At 45.1% G+C, this 25,838-nt stretch overlaps 1 protein-coding gene across 1 annotated transcript in view; it reads left to right on the top strand.

The window, feature by feature from the left end:
- The window catches only part of LOC118390791 (calcium-binding protein 8-like), a 75,537-nt gene that overhangs the window by 1,924 nt on the left and 47,775 nt on the right, over positions 1–25,838 (top strand). The window contains exon 2 of the mRNA XM_035781499.2: positions 8,767–8,891. Coding sequence (XP_035637392.1) covers positions 8,767–8,891 — 125 coding nt within the window. The remainder of the gene's footprint in view (positions 1–8,766; positions 8,892–25,838) is intronic.

The raw sequence follows: 25,838 nt of genomic DNA on the forward strand, positions 1-25,838 counted from the left end.
ATATACTACCCACCACTGTAACCTGTATGCTTTCGTTGTCTGGTCCTCACTACATATTCGTCGCCAAACCCACTGGCTCCAGGTCATCTATAAGTCTTTGCTAGGTAAAGCGCCGTCCTGATCTCAGCTCACTGGTCACCATAGCAACACCCACCCATAGCACGCGCTCCAGCAGGTATATTTCACTGGTCATCCCCAAAGCCAATTCCTCCTTTGTCCGCCTTTCCTTCCAGTTCTCTGCTGCCAATGACTTGAACGAATTGCAAAAATCACTGAAGTTGGAGACATATCTCCCTCACTAACTTTAAGCGTCAGCTGTCAGAGCAGCTTACACAGCCCATCGCTGCAGCTGTACACAGCCCATCTGTAAATAGCCCATCCCTCCAACTACCTAACTACCTCTTCATATTTGTTTTTCTGCTCTTTTGCACCCCAGTATCTCTACTTGCACATCCTCATCTGCACATCTATCACCCCAGTGTGAATTGCTAAATTGTAATTACTTCGCCACTACGGCCTACTTATTGCCTTACCTCCTTACTTCATTTGCATACACTGTATACTGATTTTTCTATTGTGTTATTGAATGTACGGTTGATCATCCCATGTCTAACTCTGTGTTGTTGTTTTTGTCGCACTGCTTTGCTTTATCTTGGCCAGGTCGCAGCTGTAAATGAGAACTTGTTCTCAACTGGCCTACCTGGTTAAATAAAGGTGCAATAAATACATTTAAAAAATTGGCTTCCATAGCAACCCCCACAGGAACCTTTCCCCAATAGAATATTTCCCCCATGGGAACCAAACCTGTTGGTATTCTCACAAACAATCGCAACATTGTTTCAATGATATATAGAACTTTTCTCGCAGCTTTGGTATATAAATATTTTTTGAGGCCTTGCTCGCAATTCATTCTGTGGCAGCACAATAACCAAACGATATATGTGAGGCTCTTGATCATATATTTGATCATGACACTGGCGAGGAGGAGAGAGGGCAGGAAACTGACAGTGAAGTAGTCTGTGATATATAGGACAATATGTTAAATCTGGGTATTTGTTATAGTCAAAATAATCCATACATTATGCTTTTTTTTAACTAAAAAATGAGCTGTATGAGCTAGTCAATGAGACCTACAGGCCACAAATAGCAAATAGAAGTTCAAAACTTGTAATGTTCACAAGAACTTAAGTTGATAAAAAGATCTAACACAACATTAGGTGATAATATATGAATTATTATGGATTTATAATCAGCTATAATGGGGCGGTCATTTTGGACCTGGAACACAGAATTAATTAACATGAAACGAACACAACAGGAGGGTTAATTTATGGATATCCATCATCCATTTCACAGTATATTTTGTCAATTGGAATACGTACAGCATTTTAGGAATTTTCTAAATGTACAATTTTATTTTTTATTTTACCTTTATTTAACTAGGCAAGCCAGTTAAGAACAAATTCTTATTTTCAATGACGGCCTAGGAACAGTGGGTTAACTGCCTGTTCAGGGGCAGAACGACAGATTTGTATCTTGTAAGCTCGGGGATTTCAACTTGCAATATGTTATTCATTTTCAAAACATATGATGTTATGAATTCCAATTTGTTGTGGCCAATGTTAGGTAGCTCATCCTAATGTTAGCTACAGTGAGCTCCAAAAGTATTGGCACAGTGACACATGATACCTGTCTACCGAAAATTCTGATTGAATTGTGAATAATGATGAGTGATGAAAGTAAATATCATAGTCCCAAAAAAGGCTAACCTCCCCTATTATTGTAATGGTAAGAGGTTAGCATGTCTTGGGGGTATTGTCACGATATTGATATTGTCACAACTTCCTCCGAAGTCGGTCCCTCTCCTTATTCGGGGAACGTTCGGCGGTCGACGTCACTGGTCTTCTATCCATCGCCTTCGCCTTCGCCAATCCACATTTAATTTTCCATTTGTTTTGTCTTGTCTTCCCACACACCTGGTTTCAATCCCATCAATTACATGTTGTGTATTTAACCCTCTGTTTCCCCACATGTCCTTGTCCGGTATTGTTTTTTCTAAGTGCTTGTGCACGTTATGTCTGGGGTTTTGTCCCATTATAATTATTGTGTTTTGTTCACTGTGATTTTTATCATTAAACTGCACCGTTGGACTGCACCGTCTTTGCTCTCCTGCGCCTGACTTCTCTACCGCCAGTACTCACGCCTTACAGAATACCGGACCAAACTTATGGAGTCAGCAGGAGCAGGTACCCTGGGAGCTTGTCCGTGAGCACGTAGCAATGATCCACCATCTTGGCACCAACATGGACCAGACAATGGACCGCTGGGAGAGACAGTGAGCTCTCCCAGCGCCTCCACCAGCACAACTGGGGTCTCCACTAGGCGCCCCTCCTTCTCCTGGTCCCAGTGGAATTTGTCTCTCCCTTCCCCAAGAATATGATTGGACGGCTGCGAACTACCAGGGGTTCCTATTACAACTGGACCTATACCTGGCAACCGTCCACCCGGCTCCTTCGGGCCGTGAGAGGGTGTCCGCACTCATCTCGTGCCTCACCAGGAAAGCCCTGGAGTGGGCCAACGCCGTGTAGAGAGAGGGAGATGCGGCGTTGGACCAGTTTGAGGAGTTCACCTGCCGTTTCCGGGCAGTCTTCGACCACCCGCCTGAGGGTAGAGCGGCGGGTGAGCGCCTCATCCATCTGAGGCAGGGGATGAGGAGCGCCCAGGAGTTCGCCGTGGAGTTTCGGACCCTGGCTGCCGGCACGGGATGGAACGACAGGGCCCTGATGGACCAGTATCGTTGCTGTCTGCGCGAGTTGGCCTGCAGATACACCACCTTCAAGTTCGACCAGCTGGTGGACATGTCCATCCGGCTGGATAACCTGCTGGCTACCCGCAGATGTTCAGATCAGGGTCTGTTGGTTCCATCCCCTCGCACCCCCTCTCCGATACCCATGGAGCTGCGAGGGGCGGTGCGCAGGGAGACCGGAAGGGGTTCCAGCTCGTGCCCCATCTGTGGTCGCAGAGGTCACACTGCCGGTCGGTGCCGGGTTGGTTCCTCTGGGTATCGAGGCAGCAGGCAGGGAGCTCTGGCGCCACCCCAGGTGAGCCGGTACCATTCTCACCCAAAGCCCTCTGTTGCACATATGTTTGTGTATGTTACTTTCCATGAGTTTTCCCCGCATTCCCAGCATAAGGCGCTTGTTGATACAGGCGCGGCTGGGAATTTTATAGATAAATCGTTCGCCCATAGTTTAGGGATCCCCATTGTTCCAGTGGCTGTGCCTTTCCCCGTTCACACCTTAGATAGTCGACCATTAGTGTCAGGGTTGATCAGGGAGGCCACCGCTCCTCTGGGCATGGTGATGCAGGGGGATCACAAGGAGATAATTAGTCTCTTCCTTATTGACTCTCCTTTCTTTCCCATGGTGCTATGCCTACCCTGGTTAGTTTGTCATGACTCCACAGTTTCTTGGCCACAGAGGACTCTCACGGGGTGGTCGCGAGAGTGCTCTGGTAGGTGTTTAGGGGTTTCTGTTGGTGCTACTACGGTGGAAAGCCCAGACCAGTTCTCCACCGTGCGTATTCCCCTTGATTATGGCGATTTGGCTCTCACCTTCTCTAAAAAGAAGGTGACTCGATCACCACCCCATCGACGGGGCGATTGCGCGATAGATCTCCTGGTAGACGCTGCACTTCCCAGGAGTCACGTGTATCCTCTCTCACAGGCGGAGACGGAGGCTATGGAAACATATGTCTCCAAATCCCTGCGTTAGTGGTACATTCGGTCATCCACTTCACCCGCCTCCTCAATTTTCTTTTGTGAAGAAGGAGGGAGGTCTGCGCCAGTGTATTGACTATCGGTGTCTGAACCAGATCACTGTGAGGTATAGTTACCCGCTGCTGCTCATAACCACAGCGATAGAGTCAATGCACGGGGCGCGCTTCTTCACCAAACTAGATCTCAGGAGCGCTTACAACCTGGTGCTTATCCGGTAGGGAGACGAGTGGAAGACGGCTTTCAGTACCACCTCAGGGCACTTTGAGTACCTCGTCATGTCGTACGGGTTGATGAATGCGCCATCAGTCTTCCAGGCCTTTGTAGACGAGATTTTCAGGGACCTGCACGGGCAGGGTGTAGTGGTGTATATTGATGACATTCTGATATACTCCACTACACGCGTCCCTGGTGCACAGAGTGCTTGATCGCCTGTTGGAGCATGACCTGTACGTCAAGGCTGAGATGTGCCTGTTCTTTCAGCAATCTGTCTCCTTTCTAAGGTTCCGCATTTCCACCTCAGGGGTGGAGATGGAGTTTGACCGCATTTCAGCCGTGCTTAATTGGCAGACTCCCATCACGGTAAAGGAGGTGCAGTGGTTCTTTTGGTTAGCCAACTACTACCGGAGGTTTATCCGGGGTTTTGGTCAGGTAGCGGCTCCCAATGGTCGGCTGATGCAGTGGTCGGCTGAGGCAGACAGGGTTTTTGGTCACCTGAGGGCTCTGTTTACCTCGGCTCCCTTGCTGGCCCATCCGGATCCCTCTTTGGCATTCATATTGGAGGTGGACGCGTCTGAGGCTGGGATAGGAGCTGTGCTCTCTCAGCGCTCGGATATGCCACCGAAGCTCCGCCCCTGTGCTTTCTTCTCGAAGAAGCTCAGCTCGGCGGAGCGAAACTATGATGTGGGGGACGGGGAGCTGTTGGCTGTCGTCAAGGCTTTGAAGGCGTCGAGACATTGGCTTGAGGGGGCTAAGCACCCTTTCCTCATCTGGACTGATCCACCGCAATCTGGAGTACATCCGGGCAGTGAGGAGATTGAACCCTCGCCAGGTAAGGTGGGCCATGTCATTATGATTATTGTGTTTTGTTCACAGTGATTTTTGTCATTAAACCGACTTCTCTACCCCAGTACGCATGCCGTACAGATATTTGTGCATCTGTTTCTCACACATCATTAGTCATGATTCATTCAGGATTATCCGTAATCATGGTAGCATCCACATTAATGTAGATGTGTTTGGAAACATATTCTATTCTTATTTACAACAAAAGTGATTCCAAAATGACACAACACATTATTTACCATTAATTTATATTGGGCACAAAATATCTGAAACACAAACCAAACAAACAGCAAATGCATCTAACAAATTTGTAGAGTCACAAGCTTGATGTCGTCATTGCGTCTTCTGCGTCTTTACCTTTGAAATATATGGTTATTTGTCAGTCCAAATGTAGCCCTCCCTGTCCAGGTATCCTGTTCAAGTAGAGGGTTCAGGGAAATATTGCATTACTGTATATTTGTAAGTATTTTTCCAGTGATAAAATGAGCAGGGAGATAGACAGCGGGAACAGCAGTGGGGTTGGGATTTGATCCCAGGCAGGTAGTGGTGGCCAATGTCAGGCACAGGAAAATACTTAGGTATGATCACATTTAGAAGAAATGTTTGGGGATATGGATTATAGTCAAATTATGTTAGATGTCCAGATTATGTTAGATGTGTATGTGAAATATAGTGCTGACCCTGCTCTCTCCCTCTATCCCTTTTTCTCTATTTCCCCTCACTTCTCTCTGCTCCTCCCCCCTCCTCGCTCTCTTCTATCTGTGTGGCTGCTCTGCCCCCCTCTCTTCTCTCTCCAACTTATCCACTCCTTCAGTCACTTTAACTATACCTACATGTACATATTACCTCAATTAGCCTGGCTAACCGGTGCCCCCGCACATTGACTCTTCTTCCTTTACCACCTGTATATAGCCTCGCTACTGTTATTTTCTGCTACTGTTTTTTACATTTTATTTCTGTACTTATCTACTGTTTACCTAATAGCTATTTTTTACTTCAAAATTGCACTGTTGAATCTCTCTCTCTCTCTCTCTCTCTCTCTCTCTCTCTCTCTCTCTCTCTCTCTCTCTCACTCTCTCTACACACACACACACACACACACACACACACACACACACACACACACACACACACACACACACACACACACACACACACACACACACACACACACACACACACACACACACACAGTGAGAGAGAGAGGGACTCACCCTGGCTGTCATTATCTGCCCCATATTTGTATTGCTCTAAGGGGTGGCAGGGTAGCCTAGTGGTTAGAGTGTTGGACTAGTAACCGAAAGGTTGCGAGTTCAAATCCCCAAGCTGACAAGGTACAAATATGTCGTTCTACCCCTGAACAGGCAGTTAACCTGCTGTTCCTAGGCCGTCATTGAAAATAAGAATTTGTTCTTAACTTGCTTAGTTAAATAAAGATAAAATAAATAAATAAATAAGCAGTGATGGGAGCAAGAGGGACATACTGTATATATGTATGCTGTATAAAGAGAGAAAGAGACATCTAAAGATAGACGGATACAGAGAACATTGTTTGTGGTGGTTGTAGTTCACTGTCGAGGGTTGTATACACTGTGTGTGTCTCTATAGCTCCTTAGTGCAATGGGGGACATCTAGGGCAGGTCCAACCTGCAGCCCTCACATATTCAAATGAGATTTAGATCTCCAAGGATGTTTTATTGATCTGCCAGTATTTTCATTCAGATGTTCCAGTTAACTCTTTGATGTTTCCTTTCATTTGCCTACCAATTATATTGGATTATTCACCATGGCAACCACTTATGTCTCAGTTTGGTTGGCTTTCATGGAGATCAGACTGTTTTCGTTTGAAGTGATATTTGTGTGTTTTTGACCAAATGTAAGTCAGAACAAATACTTATTTAACTTGTATATTATTCCTGTTGCTATTGTTATATATAAATACAATACATTTGTATGTAGAGGGATAACTTTCTTCACCCGTTCTCGTACCATTTTGTACAATTATGTGATTAGCCTACCCGTTGGTGTAACTGTAATGTTAATTCTCTTGAGAGGAATTATTATTTTTCTCTTATTGTCAATTGTGTATAGAGATTGCTAACATTACTGTTAAATGTGGTATTCTCTATTGGACTTACATTATAGTAATTTTCTATTTCTTTTACCCTGTTTCCCTCTGTACACAGACCACATACTGTATATACTCATCATCTCCACAGATCATTAAACCCCTAGACTGGGCTTCTGTCTCTTTGACGAGAGTGCAGTCCGGTATCCGTCTACTCCCAGTGGCCTATCCACACATTAGAGACTCCGTCTATTGAGGTCATTAGAGCATAAATGTACCTGTCGCAGTTCTCTTACCCTTTACGCTGCATCTAGCACTCATCTCCTCTTCTGTCCTTTCATCCGTTGCTTTTCGTACAGGGCATTCATATTACACAGGAGTCTAAAATGTTTATGTTCATTACATGAGGAAGGGAGAATATATTTTGATTTGTTTCAGACATGATTTTGTATGTGTTATTTCATAGTTGATGTCTTCGCTATTCTACAATGTAGAAAATATTATAAATGAAACCCCTGGTACTGTAAATATAATAGATCTAGCCTGTAGAAGCTGATGGGATCCTCCTCTTTTTAATAGAAGCCATCAGGCTGTTCTCACGCAATTGCATAGGTTATAGAAATGTTGCGCATTGGGTGTGTAAACTCTGACCCTGCTCTCTCTTCCAGCAGTAGACATCCATATATCTTTCTCTGTACAACAGGCCTGTCTACAGAAAGCTATGGGGATCATTTCCCTCCACTCTCATTTCCTTTGTCTGGGCTGTAGCCTACCAATATATCTATTTGGCCTGTAGATGAAGTATAACTGGGCAATTCCAAGGTAACAGAGTGACAATGTATGCAAAACAAAAACCAATGATTGCAAAGATAAACAAACCATACAACCATACAAAAAAGCATCTCTTTATCAATGTCCATTTGCTTCCCAAACTTTGCATCTGCACTGTTCTTCAAGTAAATGTGATTTTGGACATTTTTCCTTGGACATTTTTAAAGGTAGTACTTGTGCATAAAGTTGTGTGGTTTGTTCAACGTTTCAATCATGGTTTTTGACATACATTTTAAAGTTTAAAAAAACTTAGTCTCAGCCATCCCTCATGGAATCATCATTCATAGCGCCACTTATAGAAACACTGTCTTTTATCTCTTATAGCGCCTTCTCTACCTCTTAGAGCTCTTTGTTGACTCTGGTGGTCTGTCTCTTTTTCTCTCTCTCTACACTGTAGATATGGTTCATTCTCCAGTCAGGGAGGAGAAGGGAGGGGGAAGTGGTAATGACAAGATGTGAGGAGGTGATGGGGAGCGAGGTCGAAGGCAAACAGTGACAGGGCTTTAGTCAGGTGTTTATCTCTCTGGGCCAGGTAACGGGTAGACATTAGAACGAGGAGGAGATGAGTGGAGGTAAGGAGAAAATAAGTTGATGGGTGCTTATATTTGTCCTATTTCACACATGGACAAGTGTGTATAAACACACGTGTGAATTGGAAATGTGTTTATTTGCATATCCGACTCTCCCTGAAACACCATCAGAGAGTGAGGTCACAGCCAAGCTCTGCCTTCATAACTAGCAACCCTGGAGCAATTAGGGTTAAGTTCCTTGCTCAAGGGCATATGAACAGATTTTTCACCTTGTCAATTGCGGGATTCGTACTAACGAACTTTCAGTTACGGGCCCAACTCTCTAACTGCTAGGCTACCTGTCGCCCTTAAGGGAGAGGGAAGGAGAGGGGGAGAGGATGGAGGAGTAGAGGGAAAGAGAGGTAGAGAAAGATAGATGGGTTCACTCTCTTTCACACACCTACTGTATATGGGTACACAGACCCTCAGCATTCAAACTGTATACGTGTGTTCTGCAGAGAGAAGATGCCGTTCCACCACGTCAGGTCTACACTGCTCTACACTGGAAGTCTCCTGAGCCGGACTCTGTCTGAGGGGAGCGAAGCCTTCCAAATCACCAGTATATCCACTGAGGAGCTAGGAGGTCAGTGTGTGTGTGTGTAAGTGTGCGCACTTGTGCAACAGTATTGATATAAAGCTTAGGTATAAAGTGGTCTGTCCTCCAAATCTCTTCATTCTTCGCCACGATGTAAACAACTATTTATCCGTACACTGGCTCAATAAGAAAGTGTTTGATTGGCTGTAGCAGACAGATACTGTCACGTTGCATAAGGATGGGAGACAGTCGGAGGATACGTAATAGTTTAAAAAAATTCTCTACCCAAAACAAAAGAGTGAGGTGTAAACCTCTAAAATAATTAATTGGACGAGACCCGTAATAACAAGTGCACAAAAATACACGTAGCACCAAAAATAAAAATGGGCACAGGTACTCACAAGACCAATAGACATAGAACACTGATCAACAAAGACAGTCCGGGGTTGTGGTGATGATCCAGTTCAGCGACACCTAGAAGGCCGGTGACGTAGACCTCTGAAGCTGGTGAACGGAATGAGCAACAGTACCGGTGTCACGACTTCTTCCCAAGTCGATGCCTCTCCTTGTTCGGGCGGGTGTTCGGCGGTCAACGTCGCCGGTCAAGCCATCGCCGATCCATTTTTAATTTTCCATTTGTTTTGTCTCGTTTTTCCACACACCTGGTTCCCATTTCCCTCATTATGTGTTGTGTATTTAACCCTCTGTTCCCCCCATGTCTTTGTGTGGCATTGTTTATTGTGCTTGTGCACATTTTGTTTGACTGGTGCGCGTCTGGTTATTGTGCCCATACTTTGTATTTCTCATGCCGTTGGTTTTACTATTAAACTACCATTAAACTATTAAAGTATTATCAAGTTCTGCTCTCCCTGCGTCTGACTTCCCTGCCACCAGATACGCACGCCTTACAACCGGGGGGATCTGTGACAGATACAACCCTTTCCTGCACTGAGCAATCTGATTGGTCGAAGCATGTCCTGTGGACAGTCAAGGGCTAAGTGTTTAGAAACTAATTAGTGTAATTCTGACCTCTTAGTGTTGGGTTATCACTGCGTCCTGTCAATCACACATGGGAACCTTTGATGTGGAAAACAAAGAGATCCCATTGGGTGTTGGAGATAAATGGATGTTGATAATCCACCCATCAAGGGATTCAGAAAGCTATTTTTCAATCGCCTGCCTGTGAAGGTTAGTACAGTGGTTCCCAAACTAGGGGTTCACCTGATTTGAAAATGGGGTCGCGGGACAATTTCCAAAATACAGAGAATAAAATATATATATATTATAACATCGTCTTTGTATGTCAAAATCATTGTAATATACTTCACCTTAAAAATCTAAATTAAAATGATTCAAATCTAAAAGATACAATTCAACCAGAGAGTGCCTTTAGATCATGAGAAAAGACCACACATGACCTTTGCACTTGAATCATTCCCACATTGAATGGCTAGGCCCGCTACGCTATGAAACACTATTGCACAGACTTTGATATTACCAGCTGCAATTGATATGCTGAAAACAGTGTGTCACCACACAGGCCACACAGAAACTCACATGAATAGGCCTACCTTTGTTAGATAATGTTTAACAAATAATTTATACTATTGCTAGCAATAAAGATGTAACTGACTGAACAACTCAAACTCCCCAGCTTATGCTCTACAAATGGACATTGACTGTAAGGGGCAAAATGTCCATGCATTGACTTTTGTTCATTATACATGTCGGGGATACTATTCACGAGGGCATATTGTTCTGTCCCACGATTCCCAAGATTGAAATGGCACAGGGGATGTTCAGTGTGCTGTGTGGCTGTATTGACAAAAAACGTATTCCATGGGAACGAATAGTGGGCTTTTGCAAAGATGGGGCTCCATCTATGGCGGGATGGTAGGCAGGCCTCTGCAGTATAGTTATGAATGTGTCTCCCTCTGCCATATAAACACATTGTATGATACACTGATAGCAACTGGTGGCAAAAGAGCTGAGCACAGAACTCAGAGACATACTGCAGCAGGTAACTTTGATTATAAACTACATCAAACCACACACTGTGCGCACGACTGTTCGCAAAACCATGTGGATATTTGGGATCAGAGCATGACAATGTTCTATTCCACACCGAGGCTTGGTGGTTATTGTGGGGGAGTGTTGGAAAGAATTTTCGCATGTTTGAGGTCGCGAGAACTTTCAGGTATCAAAATGGTGTTGTGGGCCAAAAAAGTTTGGGAACCCCTGCCTTATCACTTCAAGGCTAGATTCAACATGTCGTGTTGAAGATCTGCATTGTAGCGTGGTTGAAATGTAAAGGTCATTTTTGATTGAGCCGATAAATGCAGCATTTACCGTGAATACGGGAACATTGCCATTAAAGCTGAAATATCGATCCTTTTGGGATAACCCAACCAAATTCACATAGAAATGTGAGTTATAGATCTGTCATTCTTATTGAAAGCAAGTATAAGAAGCGGTAGATCTGTCTGGGCACAATTTCTTTGCTTCCGGTTATTAAATTTTGTTTTTGCATCTTTTAATTTCAGTTTTGTACACTAGCTTTAAACTGCTGAAAATACAATATTTTTAGTTATTGAAAAGATATTTCACAGCAGATTAGATGGTACATTGATTCTCTGCACTATACAGTACATTGCTTGTTTTGTCACAAACTGAAATTAGGCAAACTACTAGAATTATCGCAACCAGGAAATGGCAGAGAAATTTCTGCATATTGCAACTTTAAATGTCAATCGTGCTACAGCGCAGCTACGGATTGAATCGAGCCCTTACTGTTTAGTCTGGATTTGTTGTTTCTCAGTGAGGGATGATGTCTGTCCAGACTGAAGGGTGTATCACAGCGTGAGCCACACAAAACTCACTTGCGTGCATACATGTACAGGGCATTCGGAAAGTATTCAGCTCCTTTGACTTTTTCCAAATTTTGTTATGTTACAGGCTTATTCTAAAATGGATGAAATAAATAAAAATCCTCGATCTATATACACTACCCCATAATGAGAAAGCGAAAACAGGTTTAGAAATGTTAGCAAATGTATTAAAAATTTTAAAAACAGATACCTTTACATAAGTATTCAGACCCTTTGCTATGAGACTCAAAATTGAGCTCGGTTGCATCCTGTGTCCATTGATCATCTTTGAGATTTTTCTATAACTTGATTGGAGTCCACCTGTGGTAAATTCAATTGATTGGACATGATTTGGAAAGGCACACACATGTCTATATAAGGCCCCACAGTTGACAGTGCATTTCAGAGAAAAAAACAAGATGTGAGGTAAAAGGAATTGTCCGTAGAGCTCTGAGACAGGAGGCACACATCTGGGGAAGGATACCAAAAAATGTATGCAGCATTGAAGGTCCCTGAGAACACGGTGGCATCTATCATTCTTAAATGCAAGCAGTTTGGAACCACCAAGACTCTTCCTAGAGCAATCTATGGAGAATAGACTTCGCCAGGGAGGTGACCAAGAACACGGTCACTCTGATAGAGCTCCAGAATTCCTCTGTGGAGATGGGATAACCTTCCAGAAGGACAACCATCTCTGCAGCACTCCACCAATTAGACCTTTATAGTAGAAGCCATTCCTCAGTAAAAGGCACATGACAACCCACTTGGAGTTTGCGAAAAGGCACCTCAAGGACTCTCAAATCATGAGAAACTTGAAACCAAGATTGAACTGTTTGGCCTGAATGCCAAGCGTCACGTCTGAAAATCTGCCACCATCTGTACAGTGAAGCATGCTGGTTGCAGCATCATGCTGTGGTGATGTTTTTAGTGGCAGGGACTGGGAGACTAGTCAGGATTGAGGGAAAGATGAACGGAGCAAAGTAGAGAGATCCTTGATGAAAACCTGCTCCACAGTGCTCAGAAACTCAGACTGGAGGCGAAGGTTCACCAACCAACAGGACACCAACCCAAAGCACACAGCCAAGACAACGCATGAGTGGCGTACAGAGTAAAGAGTAAAGGGTCTGAATACTTGTAAATGTGAACAAAATAATATTTGTTTTGTTGCAAAAATATCTAACCTGTTCTTGCTTTATCACCATGGTGTATTGTATGTAAATTGATGATAGAAAAAAAATGTTTTAATCCATTTTAGAATAAGGTTGTAACAAAATGTGGTTGTAACAAAAAGTCAAGGGGTATGAATGCACTGTATACACACACTCAGGCAGCAGCAGTAATTCAATAGAGTACAGTCTTAACTGAATAACAGAAGCAGAATATCATATGAAATGTTATTGAATAGTTTGGGTTAGGCCTAGTCTCAGAGGAATGCTCCTCAGAGCCAAATGCTGATGACAGGTTGCCCTATGCAGGGAAATATGGGACCAGGGGCGATGAGGGACAGGGAGTGGCTGAGGGAGGCCAGACGGAGCTTGCCGCAGAGTCTTGCTTTCAGCGCAAACCGTGCAATGAAGGCTGAGACATCAGGAGCCATGATGGGCCACCAGAAGCGTTGTCGGAGGAAAGCCAGGGTACAACGAGTACCCGGATGACAGGTAAGCCTGGAGGAGTGAGCCCATTCCAGGACCTGAGGCCGGGCCGAATCAGGAGCAAACATTTTTACATTTACATTTAAGTCATTTAGCAGACGCTCTTATCCAGAGCGACTTACAAATTGGTGCATTCACCTTATGACATCCAGTGGAACAGCCACTTTACAATAGTGCATCTAAATCTTTTAAGGGGGGGGGGGTGAGAAGGATTACTTTATCCTAACGGTCCGCCTCTCTCAAACATCTGGTTAGCCGGGGTGTTGTGCCTTGCAGACCAGAGTGCCAAACATGAGGCAGGTAGGATGGTCTGAGATTCAGAGGAAGTGGCAATGGAACTGTACAGATGGGAGAGAGCGTCCGGCTTCACGTTTTTGCACCCTGGGGCGGTAGGAGATGGTGAAATTGAACCTGGTAAATAACAGAGCCCAACAAGCTTGCATTGGGTTGAAGCGCTTGGCAGTGCATACCAAAAATAGATGTTCCTCCCCTTCCAGCCAGTGCCTCCACTCCTCCCGAGCCATCTTAACCAATAGAGGTTCCCAGTTCCCAATGTCATAGTTCACAGGGTTGAGACGATGGGACATGAAGGCATACGGATGAAGCTTTTGGTCCTGGACGGATCTCTGGGAAAGGATGGCCCCTTCTCCCACGTCGGAAGCGTCAACCTCAACCACAAACTGGCGATTCGGGTCCGGATGGGGGCAGTACTGAATCGCTGCTTTAGATCCCCAAAAGCCTTGTCCGCTGCTGGAGACCATGTGCATGGTATCTTGAGAGGGAAGAGGTGAGTGCAGAGAGAGGAGCCGCCAGGTTGCTGTAGCCTCGAATGAAACTGCGTTAGAAATTAGAAAACCCCAGAAATGATTGTAGCTGCACCCTGGACGTGGGCTGGGGCCAATCCACCACCGCTCTCACCTTTTCCGGATCCATCTGAACATTCCCTTCAGCAATGATGTATCCCAGAAAGGAGATAGTGGAGTGGTGGAATCCGCACTTCTCAGCTTTTACAAACAACTGATTTTCCATGAGGCGCTGATGTACCTGTCGAGCATGGAAAATGTGTTCCTGGGCAGAATGAGAGAACCAGGATGTCGTCGAGGTAGACAAAAACAAAATGATTCAACATGTCCCGGAGCACATCGTTGACCAGGAAGACAGTGGGCACGTTGGTGAGTCCAAACGGTATGACCAGGTACTCATAGTGTCCACTGGCAGTATTGAAAGCCATCTTCCACTCATCTCCTTCGCGTATCCGCACAAGGTGGTAGGTATTCCGAAGGCCGAGGAGTGGTAGAGGGTACCGATTGTTGATCGTAATGTCATTGAGGCCCCGGGTAATCAATACATGGACGCAGGGTCTTGTCCTTCTTTCCCACAAAGAAGAATCCTGCACCAGCAGGAGAGGACGAAAGACAAACGCTACCAACAACCAGAGAGCCCTCGATGTACTCCTCCATGGCCTTGGTCTCAGGACCAGACAGGGAATATAGCCGGCCTCGAGGCTGTGTGGTGCCCGGGAGGAGGTCAATAGCACAATCATAAGGATCACAATCATAAGGATAACCCATGACTGAGCCTGTGGTCCAGTCAATATCGGTGTTGTGCTTCTGGACCCAAGAAAATCCCAAACCAATAGGGATGTGGGGAGAATCAATGAGGAGAAGCTGTATTAACTCACTGTGGTTTCCAGATACCCAATGAATAAGGATTCAGGTCTCTTCACTGGGCAGGTGGCTATGTAATGCCCTACAGCACCACAATACAGACAATTATTGGAGTTTAGCCTGCATGAACGTTCCCTAGGCGATAATCTAGCTCTTCCCAGTTGCATAGGTTCCGGTGTATCCGACTCACCCGTCATCGATGATTCTCGAGGGTTATCGGGTGGCTCTTGGATCCTCTCGGAAAACAGCCTTCGGCGACATCCGGATTCCTTTGGAGGTGAGCGACCTGCAGCAGATTGACGAGTGTGACCAATTAATCTGTCCATTAATCCTAATGGTGAGGGCAAGGAGGGAATCAAGGTCCACCGGTAACTCTCGAGCAGCTAGTTCATCTTTTATCACCTCTGATTATCCCTGAAGGAAGGTATCGAATAGGGACTCCGGATTCCAGGCACTCTCGGCGGCCAACGTGCGAAAGTCGACAGCGTCGTCTGCCACACTACGGGAGTCTTCATGTAATTCCAGTAGTTTTCGGTCCACCTCTCTCTCGGATACCGGAGAATCGAATACCTTCCTTACCTCTGTAATGAAGTCTTCCTGATCACGACGAATGGCAGATTATTGCTCCCAAACTGCCGTAGCCCAGGAGAGCGCCCTTCCCATCATTAGCGTAATAATATACTGAGGGAGCACTGAGAAAGAAAACCCCGGCAGGTTCCAGGATTCCCAGAATATCATTCCGGAGGAGTTCATCGGGGTTCTCGGGGAGCCGGGGTAGGCTGTACAAACCCACCACTAATAGTAAAAAGGTTACTGGGTGGTTGGGAGGTCTCAAGAGATGGAGGGCTGCCTATGAGCTAACTCACTGATTTGCTCCATAATAGCCTTGAACCCTTGGTAGTGGTGTTCCGCCAGGGAGCGTCTGCTAAATGACTTAAATGTAATGTAAATGTAACAAAGCCCTTCCAAAAGGTCCAGCAGTAGCTCCTCATGGCTCCCAATACTGGGGCTGTCAAGAAGGAGGGGGGTCTTTCTCCGTGTACTGACTAGAGGTCTCAATGCCATCACCACCAAGTACCGGTACCCCCTTCCGTTGGTGCCGGCCACCATTGAAAAGCTCCGCGGGGCCCAGTTTTCTCCAAGCTGGACATGCGGCATGTCTACAATTTGATCCGCATCTGGTAGGTGGATGAATGGAATACGTCCTCCAGCCCGGTATCTGGGCACTACGAGTACTTGGTGATGCCTTATGGTTAAGCCAATGCCACGTCGGTGTTCCAGGCATTCGTAAATTAGGTTTTTCGGGACATGCTTGGGCACCAGGTGGTCATGTATATTGACGACATCCTGATCTACTCGGCCACCTTGGAGGATCATATCGCCCATGTCCGGGTAGTCCTGGGGCGCCTGCTGGAGACCCATCTGTATGTGAAAGCGGAGAAGTGCCAGTTCCATTAGGTCGTCGTCTCCTTGGGATATCAGATCAGCCCACAGTGAGTGATTATGGAAGAAAGGAAGGTAGATGCGGTCAGGTCATGGCCAGTCCCACCACCATAAAGGGACTACAACTTTTACAGAAGCTTCATAGGGAACTTCAGCTCCATCAACTCACCTCTCTCCTCAAAGGTGGTCCCCGTTAGTTGGCGTGGAATCCTGCAGCTGATGAGGCCTTCCACCTGCTGATGAGGCATTTCACCTCGGTTGCTGAAACACCTAGACCCTACGCTGCATTCATGGGGGAGGTGGATGCCTCAGAAGTATGCGTGGGGGCCGTCCTGTCACAATGACAAGGTAGTCCACAAAAAACATCCGTTTGCATACTACGCTAAAAAACTGTCCCCTGCAGAGAGGAACTATGATGGTGATTGGGATCTCCTGGCGGTGAAGTTGGCATTCGAGGGGTGGAGACACTGGTTGGAGGGCGCCACGGACCCGTTTCTCATCCTCACCGACCATCGGAACTTGGAGGTGGCTGAACCCGCGCCAAGCAAGGAGGGCCCTTTTCTTTACTAGATTCAACTTCACCTTGTCATACCACCCAGGTTCATGAATATCCAAACCGATGCCTTCTCGGAACGTCTCCAATGTCAACTCCTGCTCCATATCTACCCAAACCAAGTCTCCCCGGAACGCACCAGCCGTGGTGTAACCATCAGACAGGGGAAACCCCTTCCCCTCCCCGTGTCTCAGCGGCCTTGGACCCATCTGTTGATAGGTTTTATTTTTGTTTTCTTCTGATCTTCCCCTGTCTGATGGTTTCACCACTATTATGGTTGTTGTGGATAGATTCTCCAAAACCCCTCTCTCTTGACTCTATACCACTCTCCAGGTCGCTGAGGCACTGTTTCAAGCAGGTCTTCCTGCACAATGGCCTTCCAGAGGATATTGTCTCCGGCCGTGGTCCTCATTACACGTCACTTGTATGGCGAGTCTTCATAGACAAACTGGGGCTCATGGTCAGCCTCACAATTGTGTACTGTCCTCAGTCCAATGGGCAGATGGAGAGGACCATTCACAGGAATCTCCCCAGCTCCTGGAGTCACTGTCAGGACCAGCAGAGAGAGTGGTCCCGATTTCTTCCCTGGACGGAGTACGCCCAGAACTCACTTCGTCACTGCTCTACCGGGTTGTCTCCCTTCCAGTGCGTCCTGGGGTACCAGCCGGCCCTTGCTCCGTGGACCCCGAGCCAGACCGAAGCGCCTGTGGTGGATGAGTGGTTCCGGCATGCAGGAGAGATTTGGGACACTGCCCGAGTGAGGCACCAACACACGTCCGGTGCCAGAGGGAGCAGGTGGAGTGAGGTACCCATTTTCCATCCTGGTGGAGTGAGGCACCCATTTTCCATCTCATCTGGATCTCCTCCTGCCCTGCCAGAAGCTGGGCCCCCGGTTTGTGGGGCCATTCAAAGTCCTATGGAGGGTCAATGAGGTAACTTACCGAATACAGCTTTCCAATGACTACCGGATCTCACCCTCTTTTTCACCCTCTCAGGCAGGTGGTTCCTGGTCCCCTGGCTGATGCTGTACCCCACGACACCCCTCCACCTCCCCTGGACATTGAGGGTAGTCCCATCCATGCCGTCAGGTCCCTCCTGAACTCCAGATGTCGTGGGAGTCGGCTCTAGTACCTTGGTGGACTGGGAGGGGTACGGTCCAGAGGGGCGGTGTTGGGTTCCGGTGGACCACATTCTAGATCCTAACATCATCTGAGATGTATACCTTTGCCGTCTGGACTGGCCCGCTCCTCGTTGTCCTGTGGCTGGAGCCGAGCATCAGGGGAGGGGGTTCTGTTACAACCACTCGTTCCCCCTCTCCGGTGCTCAACATCTCCGGTCTGCTAAACACTGGTCCTGGAAACCCATCATTACGCACACCTGGCAACCTTCATTACGCACACCTGCGCTTCATTAGGCATTAAACTCATTAACTGCACTTGTTTCCTGAATTCCTGCATCTAAGTTACATAATTGTAGAGTTTACTAGATTAATGAAATGGCGATCCATTCAGACCAGAACAAACTGATTGAACCTTCATAACCACATTAAATGTGAGGCAGCTCTTTCAGAAACAGCAGATAATGTTGCTTCTCTCTTGTGCTGCATACAGATAAATCACTTTGCTATAGAGGAGAAAAACCGCTGTGTCAATCCCACTCATTTTGTTTGGAGATAGAATAAGAGGAGCTCTGCGATTATCTGTTGAAATGGGGAGGTTTACAGGCTTAGATGGGTGTTGCGACTTAACTCAAACATTCTGAAAACTGACAGCGTAGACAGGCGGAAGAGACATCTGAGACTGGATTAGTACAAAGACACAGAGGAGAGGAGGGGAGAGAGGGGGGAGGGGGGGGGTTTCAGTCAGAGAATATCAAAGAGAGAAATATACAGAAGTGGGGCTCTGTCTACACCATGGCTCTGAAGATGAATTGATACAGATGGGAAATATGGAAGGGAGAGATAAAGAGGGAGTCTTTAAGCTTACCTTAGTGAGAACCCAGAACAGTTTCCATCACTCAACAATCAGACAGTGGTGTGTTTTCATGGATGCCAGGCTTCCCCCAAAAATGTACTAATAAAAAATACAAAAACATAAAATATATATTTTGTCTCTGCTTCATCATTTTCCTTCAATTCGCAAGAGGTTGAATGTGGAGAAAAGGAGAAAACATCCGAATGAGCGAAACAGCGCACCTTTGTTTCTCTACCAATAGGCCATCTATTTGATGACGTCTTGTCGAAACGAGTATGACATTGTTGCTGCCCATAGCATTGAAGGCAAGAGAAGCCAGTGAGTATCTGGCCTCCCTTGACAAAAAAAGTATTGATAAATTTGCCAATCAGCGTTAAGCTAAACTGAGCGAGCTCAACTGTGAATGGTCCTGGCGCACCAAAAAAAGTGTCAACAGAAGCCAGGTTGGATTTTGCGTCACTCCTATCAAATCCCATACGTCATTGACAGAAAAACTTCAATTGTTGAAAAATAAGGAAAGGTGACTACAGTGGAGGAACACAACTAATATGAATGTATTGGTCTCAACCCACATCAAAGCAAAGCTCTGTAATGGAAAGTCACAATGTTGGATATGGTGACTTTGCACTAACCCAGAAAATTACTTCAGTAGAAGTAGAAGTAAACCAACATCATTCTCTGCATGTCCACAATGTTGTGAAAAGGGATATTTATTGATGACAATTGTATTTAATGTTTTGCAAAAGTGGATCTAAGATATGCAATCCAGGTACAAAGGCAAAACAACTGACCAGACATTCTGCAAATTTATTTATAATTTGATCATTGTTGTTCTGCTATTGGTACTTTGAACCACATTTCCAAAAATACTTGTGGGTCTTTCTATAAATCATGGGGCCAATGTGCAATCAATTAAAATGTCATTAAAAATAATTGTTATCCAGTTCCACATGTGTATTTAGAAGAATATATGCAAATTGACCCGTAACTCCACCTATACAAAAACAGAGGCCTAGAACTATACATCCTTTAACCTCTACGGGATCGCGATCCCCCCCCCATGATTAGCATGAGGTTGTAAGTAACAAACAAAAAAATCCAGGACATAGACATATCTGATATGAGCAGAAAGCTTACATTCTTGTTAATCTAACTGCACTGTCCAAATTAGGGTAGCAGTTACAGGTGAAGAAAAACATGCTATTGTTTGAGGAGAGTGCATAATTATGAGCTTGAAAATGTATTAATAAACCAATTAGGCACATTTGGGCAGTCTTGATGCAACATTTTGAACCGGAATGCAATGGTTCATTGGATCAGTCTAAAACATTGCACATTCATTGCTGCCATCTAGTGGCCAACATCAAAAAAAAATCCAGGGCTGGAATAATACATTGTGGCCTTTCTCTTGCATTTCAAAGATGATAGTAAAACATTTCTTTTTTAAACGCATATTTTTTTCTTTGTTATTACCTTTTACCAGATCTAACGTGTTATATTCTCGTGCATTAATTTCACATTTCCACAAAAGTCAAAGTTTTTCTTTCAAATGGTATCAAGAATATGCATATCCTTGCTTCAGGTCCTGAGCTACAGGCAGTTAGATTTAGGTATATAATTTTAGGCAAAACATTTTTAAAGGGTTGGATCCTCAAGTTAAGCAGGGTTCATACAATTGGCAAGTCAAATTCAAGAACTTTCAGGGACTTTTTCAAGCACTTAATTGTAATTTTCAAGGACCTCAATGGTATACATTTGTGTAATTTTACATATACAGTTGAAGTCGGAAGTTTACATACACTTAGGTTGGAGTCATTGAAACTTGTTTTTCAACCACTCCACAAATTAGTTTTGGCAAGTCGGTTAGGACATCTACTTTCTGCATGACACAAGCATTTTTTCCAACAGATTATATCACTTGTAATTCATTTTATCACAATTCCAGTGGGTCAGAAGTTTACATACACTAAGTTTAAACAGCTTGGAAAATTCCAGAAAACTATGTCATGGCTTTAGAAGTTCTGATAGGCTAATTGACATCATTTGAGTCAATTGGAGGTGTACCTTGTGGATGTATTTCAAGGCCTACCTTCAAACTCAGTGCCTCTTTGCTTGACATCATGGGAAAATCTAAATAAATCAGCCAAGACCTCAGAAAAGAAATTGTAGACCTCCACAAGTCTGGTTCGTCCTTGGGAGAAATTTCCAAATGCCTGAAGGTACCACGTTCATCTGTACAAACAATAGTACGCAAGTATAAACACCATGGGACCATGCAGCGGTCATACCACTCGGGAAGGAGACACATTCTGTCTCCTAGAGATAAATGTACTGTGGTGCGAAAGTGCACATCAATCCCAAATCAATCCCAGAACAACATCAAAGGACCTTGTGAAGATGCTGGAGGAAACAGGTACAAAAGTATCTATATCCACAGTAAAACGAGTCCTATATCGTCATAACCTGAAACGCTGCTCAGCAAGGAAGAAGACACTGCTCCAAAATCTCCATAAAAAAGCCAGACTACAGTTTGCAACTGCACATGGGGACAAATATTTTTTTTTAGAAATGTCCTCTGGTCTAATGGAACAAAAATAGAACCGTTTGGCCATAATGACCATTATTATGTTTAGAGGAAAAAGGGTGAGGCAATGGCAATTTAAAGGCAATGGTACCAAATACAAATTGATTGTATGTAAACTTCTGACCCACTGTGAATGTGATGAAAGAAATAAAAGCTGAAATAAATCATTCTCTCTACTATCATTCTGACTGTTCACTATCTTAAAATAAAGTGGTGATCCTAACTGACCAAAGACGGGGATTTTTTTTCGAGGATTAAATGTCAGGAATTGTGAAAACTGAGTTTAAATGTAGTTGGCTAAGGTGTATGTAAACTTCCGACTTCAACTGTAGGTACTAATATAGGACCCACCCATTAACAGTTTAAGAAAAATGCATTTTTTGGGCCTTGCTAATGCATTGATAGTCTATCCTACGGAATTGCAAACGGTAGACTCGGTGTCTAATCCGAGGCACAAAGACATATGAAAACATGAACTCATTACCTTGATGCTTTTCTGTGTTAAATCTAACGAGACCCTGGTGTAAATCAAGCGGACAACAACAGATGATCAACATTAATTCACTAGATATTAGATCCAAGGTGGTTCCAGGCACAACTGTCTTCACCGGCATAATGAATGAGACACAAAATATTCTGGACATTCCTCATGAACACCTTTTCCAGCACTGGGCTGTTGTTGAATTGCATGCGCTATCACAACACCTGTTGTCATTCAGAAAATTCCTTCCTGGATCAGATGATGATGTGCGAATATATCATGGTGTCATTAAACAGCTCAACACCGTGCACATCCAACAAGTATTATGTATAATCATTGAAGAACCACATTAATGACAATATCCGTCCGTATAAGTTTTAAGTATCAAGGTAAGGTGACTCTTTGAATAAGAAGCATTAGATTTTACAATCTTGTACATTTTGGGGGATTTGTATGCCCATGAAAACCGTTTTCGCCCCTTAACATAAGGAGACAGGAAATGTTATGTAGTTACACTGAATTTCTGAGGTCTCTATACAAAAACCTATCTGACAGCTTGTTCAAGGATTCCAACAGGGTTCAAGTTCAATGTCTATTTTAACTGGGTAATGCCTAATATATGATCCACTACCTGTCCAAATGAGTGGATTCAGGTTTTTCAGCCACACCCACAGGTGTATATATTTGAGCACACCGCCATGCAATCTCCACAGACAAACATTTACAGTAGAGTGGCCCGTAATGAAGAGCTCGTGACTTTCAACGTGTCCTGGTAGAGCTTCCCGGGTCAACTGTAAGTGCTGTTATTGTGAAGTGGAAACTCTAGAAATAACAATAGCGAAGTGGTAGGCCACGTAAGCTCACAGAACACAAGTGCTGATGCGCATAATGTGTAAAAAATCATCTGTCCTTGGTTGCAACACTCACTACCGAGTTCCAAACTGCCTCTGGAAGCAACGTCAGCACAAGAACTGTTCGTCAGGAGCGTCATGAAATGGGTTTCCATGGCCGTGCAGCCGCACACAAGCCTAAGATCACCATGCGCAATGCCAAGCTTCGGCTGGAGTGGTGTAAACCTTGCCGCCATTAGACTCTGAAGCAGTGGATATGCGTTCTCTGAAGTGATGAATCACGCTTCGCCATTTGGCATTCCGACGGACAAATCTGGGTTTGTCGGATGCCAGGAGAACGCTACCTGCCGAATGCAGAGTGCCAACTGTAACGTTTGGAGGAGGGGTAATAATGGTCTGGGGCTGTTTTTAATGGTTCGGGCTCGGCTCCTTAGTTCCAGTGAAGGGAAATCTTAACGCTAGAGCATACAATGACATTCTAGACGATTCTGTGGCATTAAAGGGGGGACCAATTCCATATTATTGCCCATGATTTTGGAACGAGATGTTCGATGAGGTGTCCACACACTTTTTGCCATGTAGTGTATCTTATTATAGTGTTATTCTGTGACCAAACTAGGACCTGTACTAAATGTCCTCTTGTGGTACCAAGGTGTTTTAATGTTCCTAAAATGTACTCAGAAAATCTGTGGGATAACGTCTTGCCAAAACGCCAAAAAAGGACCTAATGGGAAGGTTGCCTAAAGTCTTTAGGATATCCCCTGTTTGCTGGACAGAGTTGACAAAGTAGAGTCAAAGTAGAGTCACAGGACTGAGTTACAGGGCAAATCCCAAGTGATACTCTCTTCCTTATATAATGCAGTACTTTCGACCAGAGCCATAGGTGGCTCTACATAAAGTGTTTTAACTGAGAGGAGTCTGTGGAAAAGCTGTAGGTGTTGCATGTAAAAGTGTTTCCTCTGAAAGGAGTGTGACTCCCCCATGGGTTGGTTAAATACAGTATGTTACTGAAATAAACCACAACAGAGAGACGGGGGAAGAGAAGGCAGCGACAGAGAGAGAGGGGGGGCAGGAGAGGAAAAGGAGAGAAGGAGATGGAGAGAATGGGAGAGAGAGAGAGATGGAAGGAAATTGGAAGGCAAGAAAACAACATGAACAGAGCCAGTAATCATATAATGATTTGAATTAATGTTTGATTGTGGACTATTTCCGGCGCCGACAGAGATGGCCGCCTCACTTCGCGTTCCTAGGAAACTATGCAGTTTTTTGTTTTTTTTACGTGTTATTTCTTACATTGGTACCCCAGGTCATCTTAGGTTTCATTACATACAGTCGGGAAGAACTACTGAATATAAGAGCAACGTCAACTCACCATCAGTACGAGCAGGAATATGACTTTCCCGAAGCGGATCCTGTGTTCTGCCCTCCACCCAGGACAACGGAATGGATCCCAGCCTGCGACCCAAAACAAAGACGTCGTAAAAGAGGGAAACGTAGCGATCTTCTGGTCAGGCTCCGGAGACGGGCACGTCGCGCACCACTCCCTAGCATACTACTCGCCAATGTCCAGTTGACAACAAGGTTGATGAAATTCGAGCAAGGGTAGCATTCCAGAGGGACATCAGAGACTGTAACGTTCTTTGCTTCCCGGAAACATGGCTCACTCGAGAGACGCTAACGGAAGCGGTGCAGCCAGCTGGTTTCTTCATGTATCGCGCCGACAGAAACAAACATCTTTCTGGTAAGAAGAGGGGCGGGGGCGTATGCCTTATGATTAACGAGACGTGGTGTGACCACAACAACATACAGGAACTCAAGTCCTTCTGTTCACCTGACTTAGAATTCCTCACAATCAAATGTCGTCCGCATTATCTACCAAGGGAATTCTCTTCGATTATAATCACAGCCGTATATATTCTCCCCCAAGCAGACACATCGATGGCCCTGAACGAACTTTATTTGACTCTTTGCAAACTAGAAACCACATATCCTGAGGCTGCATTCATTGTAGCTGGGGATTTTAACAAGGCTAATCTGAAAACAAGACTCCCTAAATTGTATCAGCATATCGATTGCACAACCAGGGTAGGTAAAACCTTGGATCGTTGCTATTTTAACTTCCGCGACGCATATAAAGCCCTCCCCCGCCCTCATTTCGGAAAAGCTGACCATGACTCCATTTTGTTGCTCCCTGCCTACAGACAGAAACTAAAACAAGAAGCACCCGCGCTCAGGTCTGTTCAACGCTGGTCCGACCAATCTGATTCCACGCTTCAAGACTGCTTGGATCACCCGGACTGGGATATGTTCCGCATTGCGTCCAACAACAACATTGACGAATACACTGATTCGGTGAGCGAGTTCATTAGAAAGTGCATTGATGATGTCGTTCCCACAGCAACGATTAAGACATTCCCAAACCAGAAACCGTGGATTGATGGCAGCATTCGCGTGAAACTGAAAGCTCGAACCACTGCTTTTAACCAGGCAAAGGTGACCGGAAACATGACCGAATACAAACATTGTAGCTATTCCCTCCGAAAGGCAATCAAACAAGCTAAGTGTCAGTATAGAGACAAAGTAGAGTCATAATTCAACAAGAGGTATGTGGCAGGGTCTACAGTCAATCACGGATTACAAAAAGAAAACCAGCCCTGTCACGGACCAGGATGTCTTGCTCCCAGGCAGACTAAATAACTTTTTTGCCCGCTTTGAGGACAATACAGTGCCACTGACACGGCCCGCAACCAAAACCTGCTGAATCTCCTTCACTGCAGCCGACGTGAGGAAAACATTTAAACGTGTTAACCCCCGCAAGGCTGCAGGCCCAGACGGCATCCCCAGCCGCGTCCTCAGAGCATGCGCAGACCAGCTGGCTGGTATGTTTACGGATTTATTCAATCAATCCTTATCCCAGTCTGCTG

Source organism: Oncorhynchus keta, chromosome 11 (assembly GCF_023373465.1).
Source record: "Oncorhynchus keta strain PuntledgeMale-10-30-2019 chromosome 11, Oket_V2, whole genome shotgun sequence".
NCBI classification, from domain to species: Eukaryota; Metazoa; Chordata; class Actinopteri; order Salmoniformes; family Salmonidae; genus Oncorhynchus; species Oncorhynchus keta.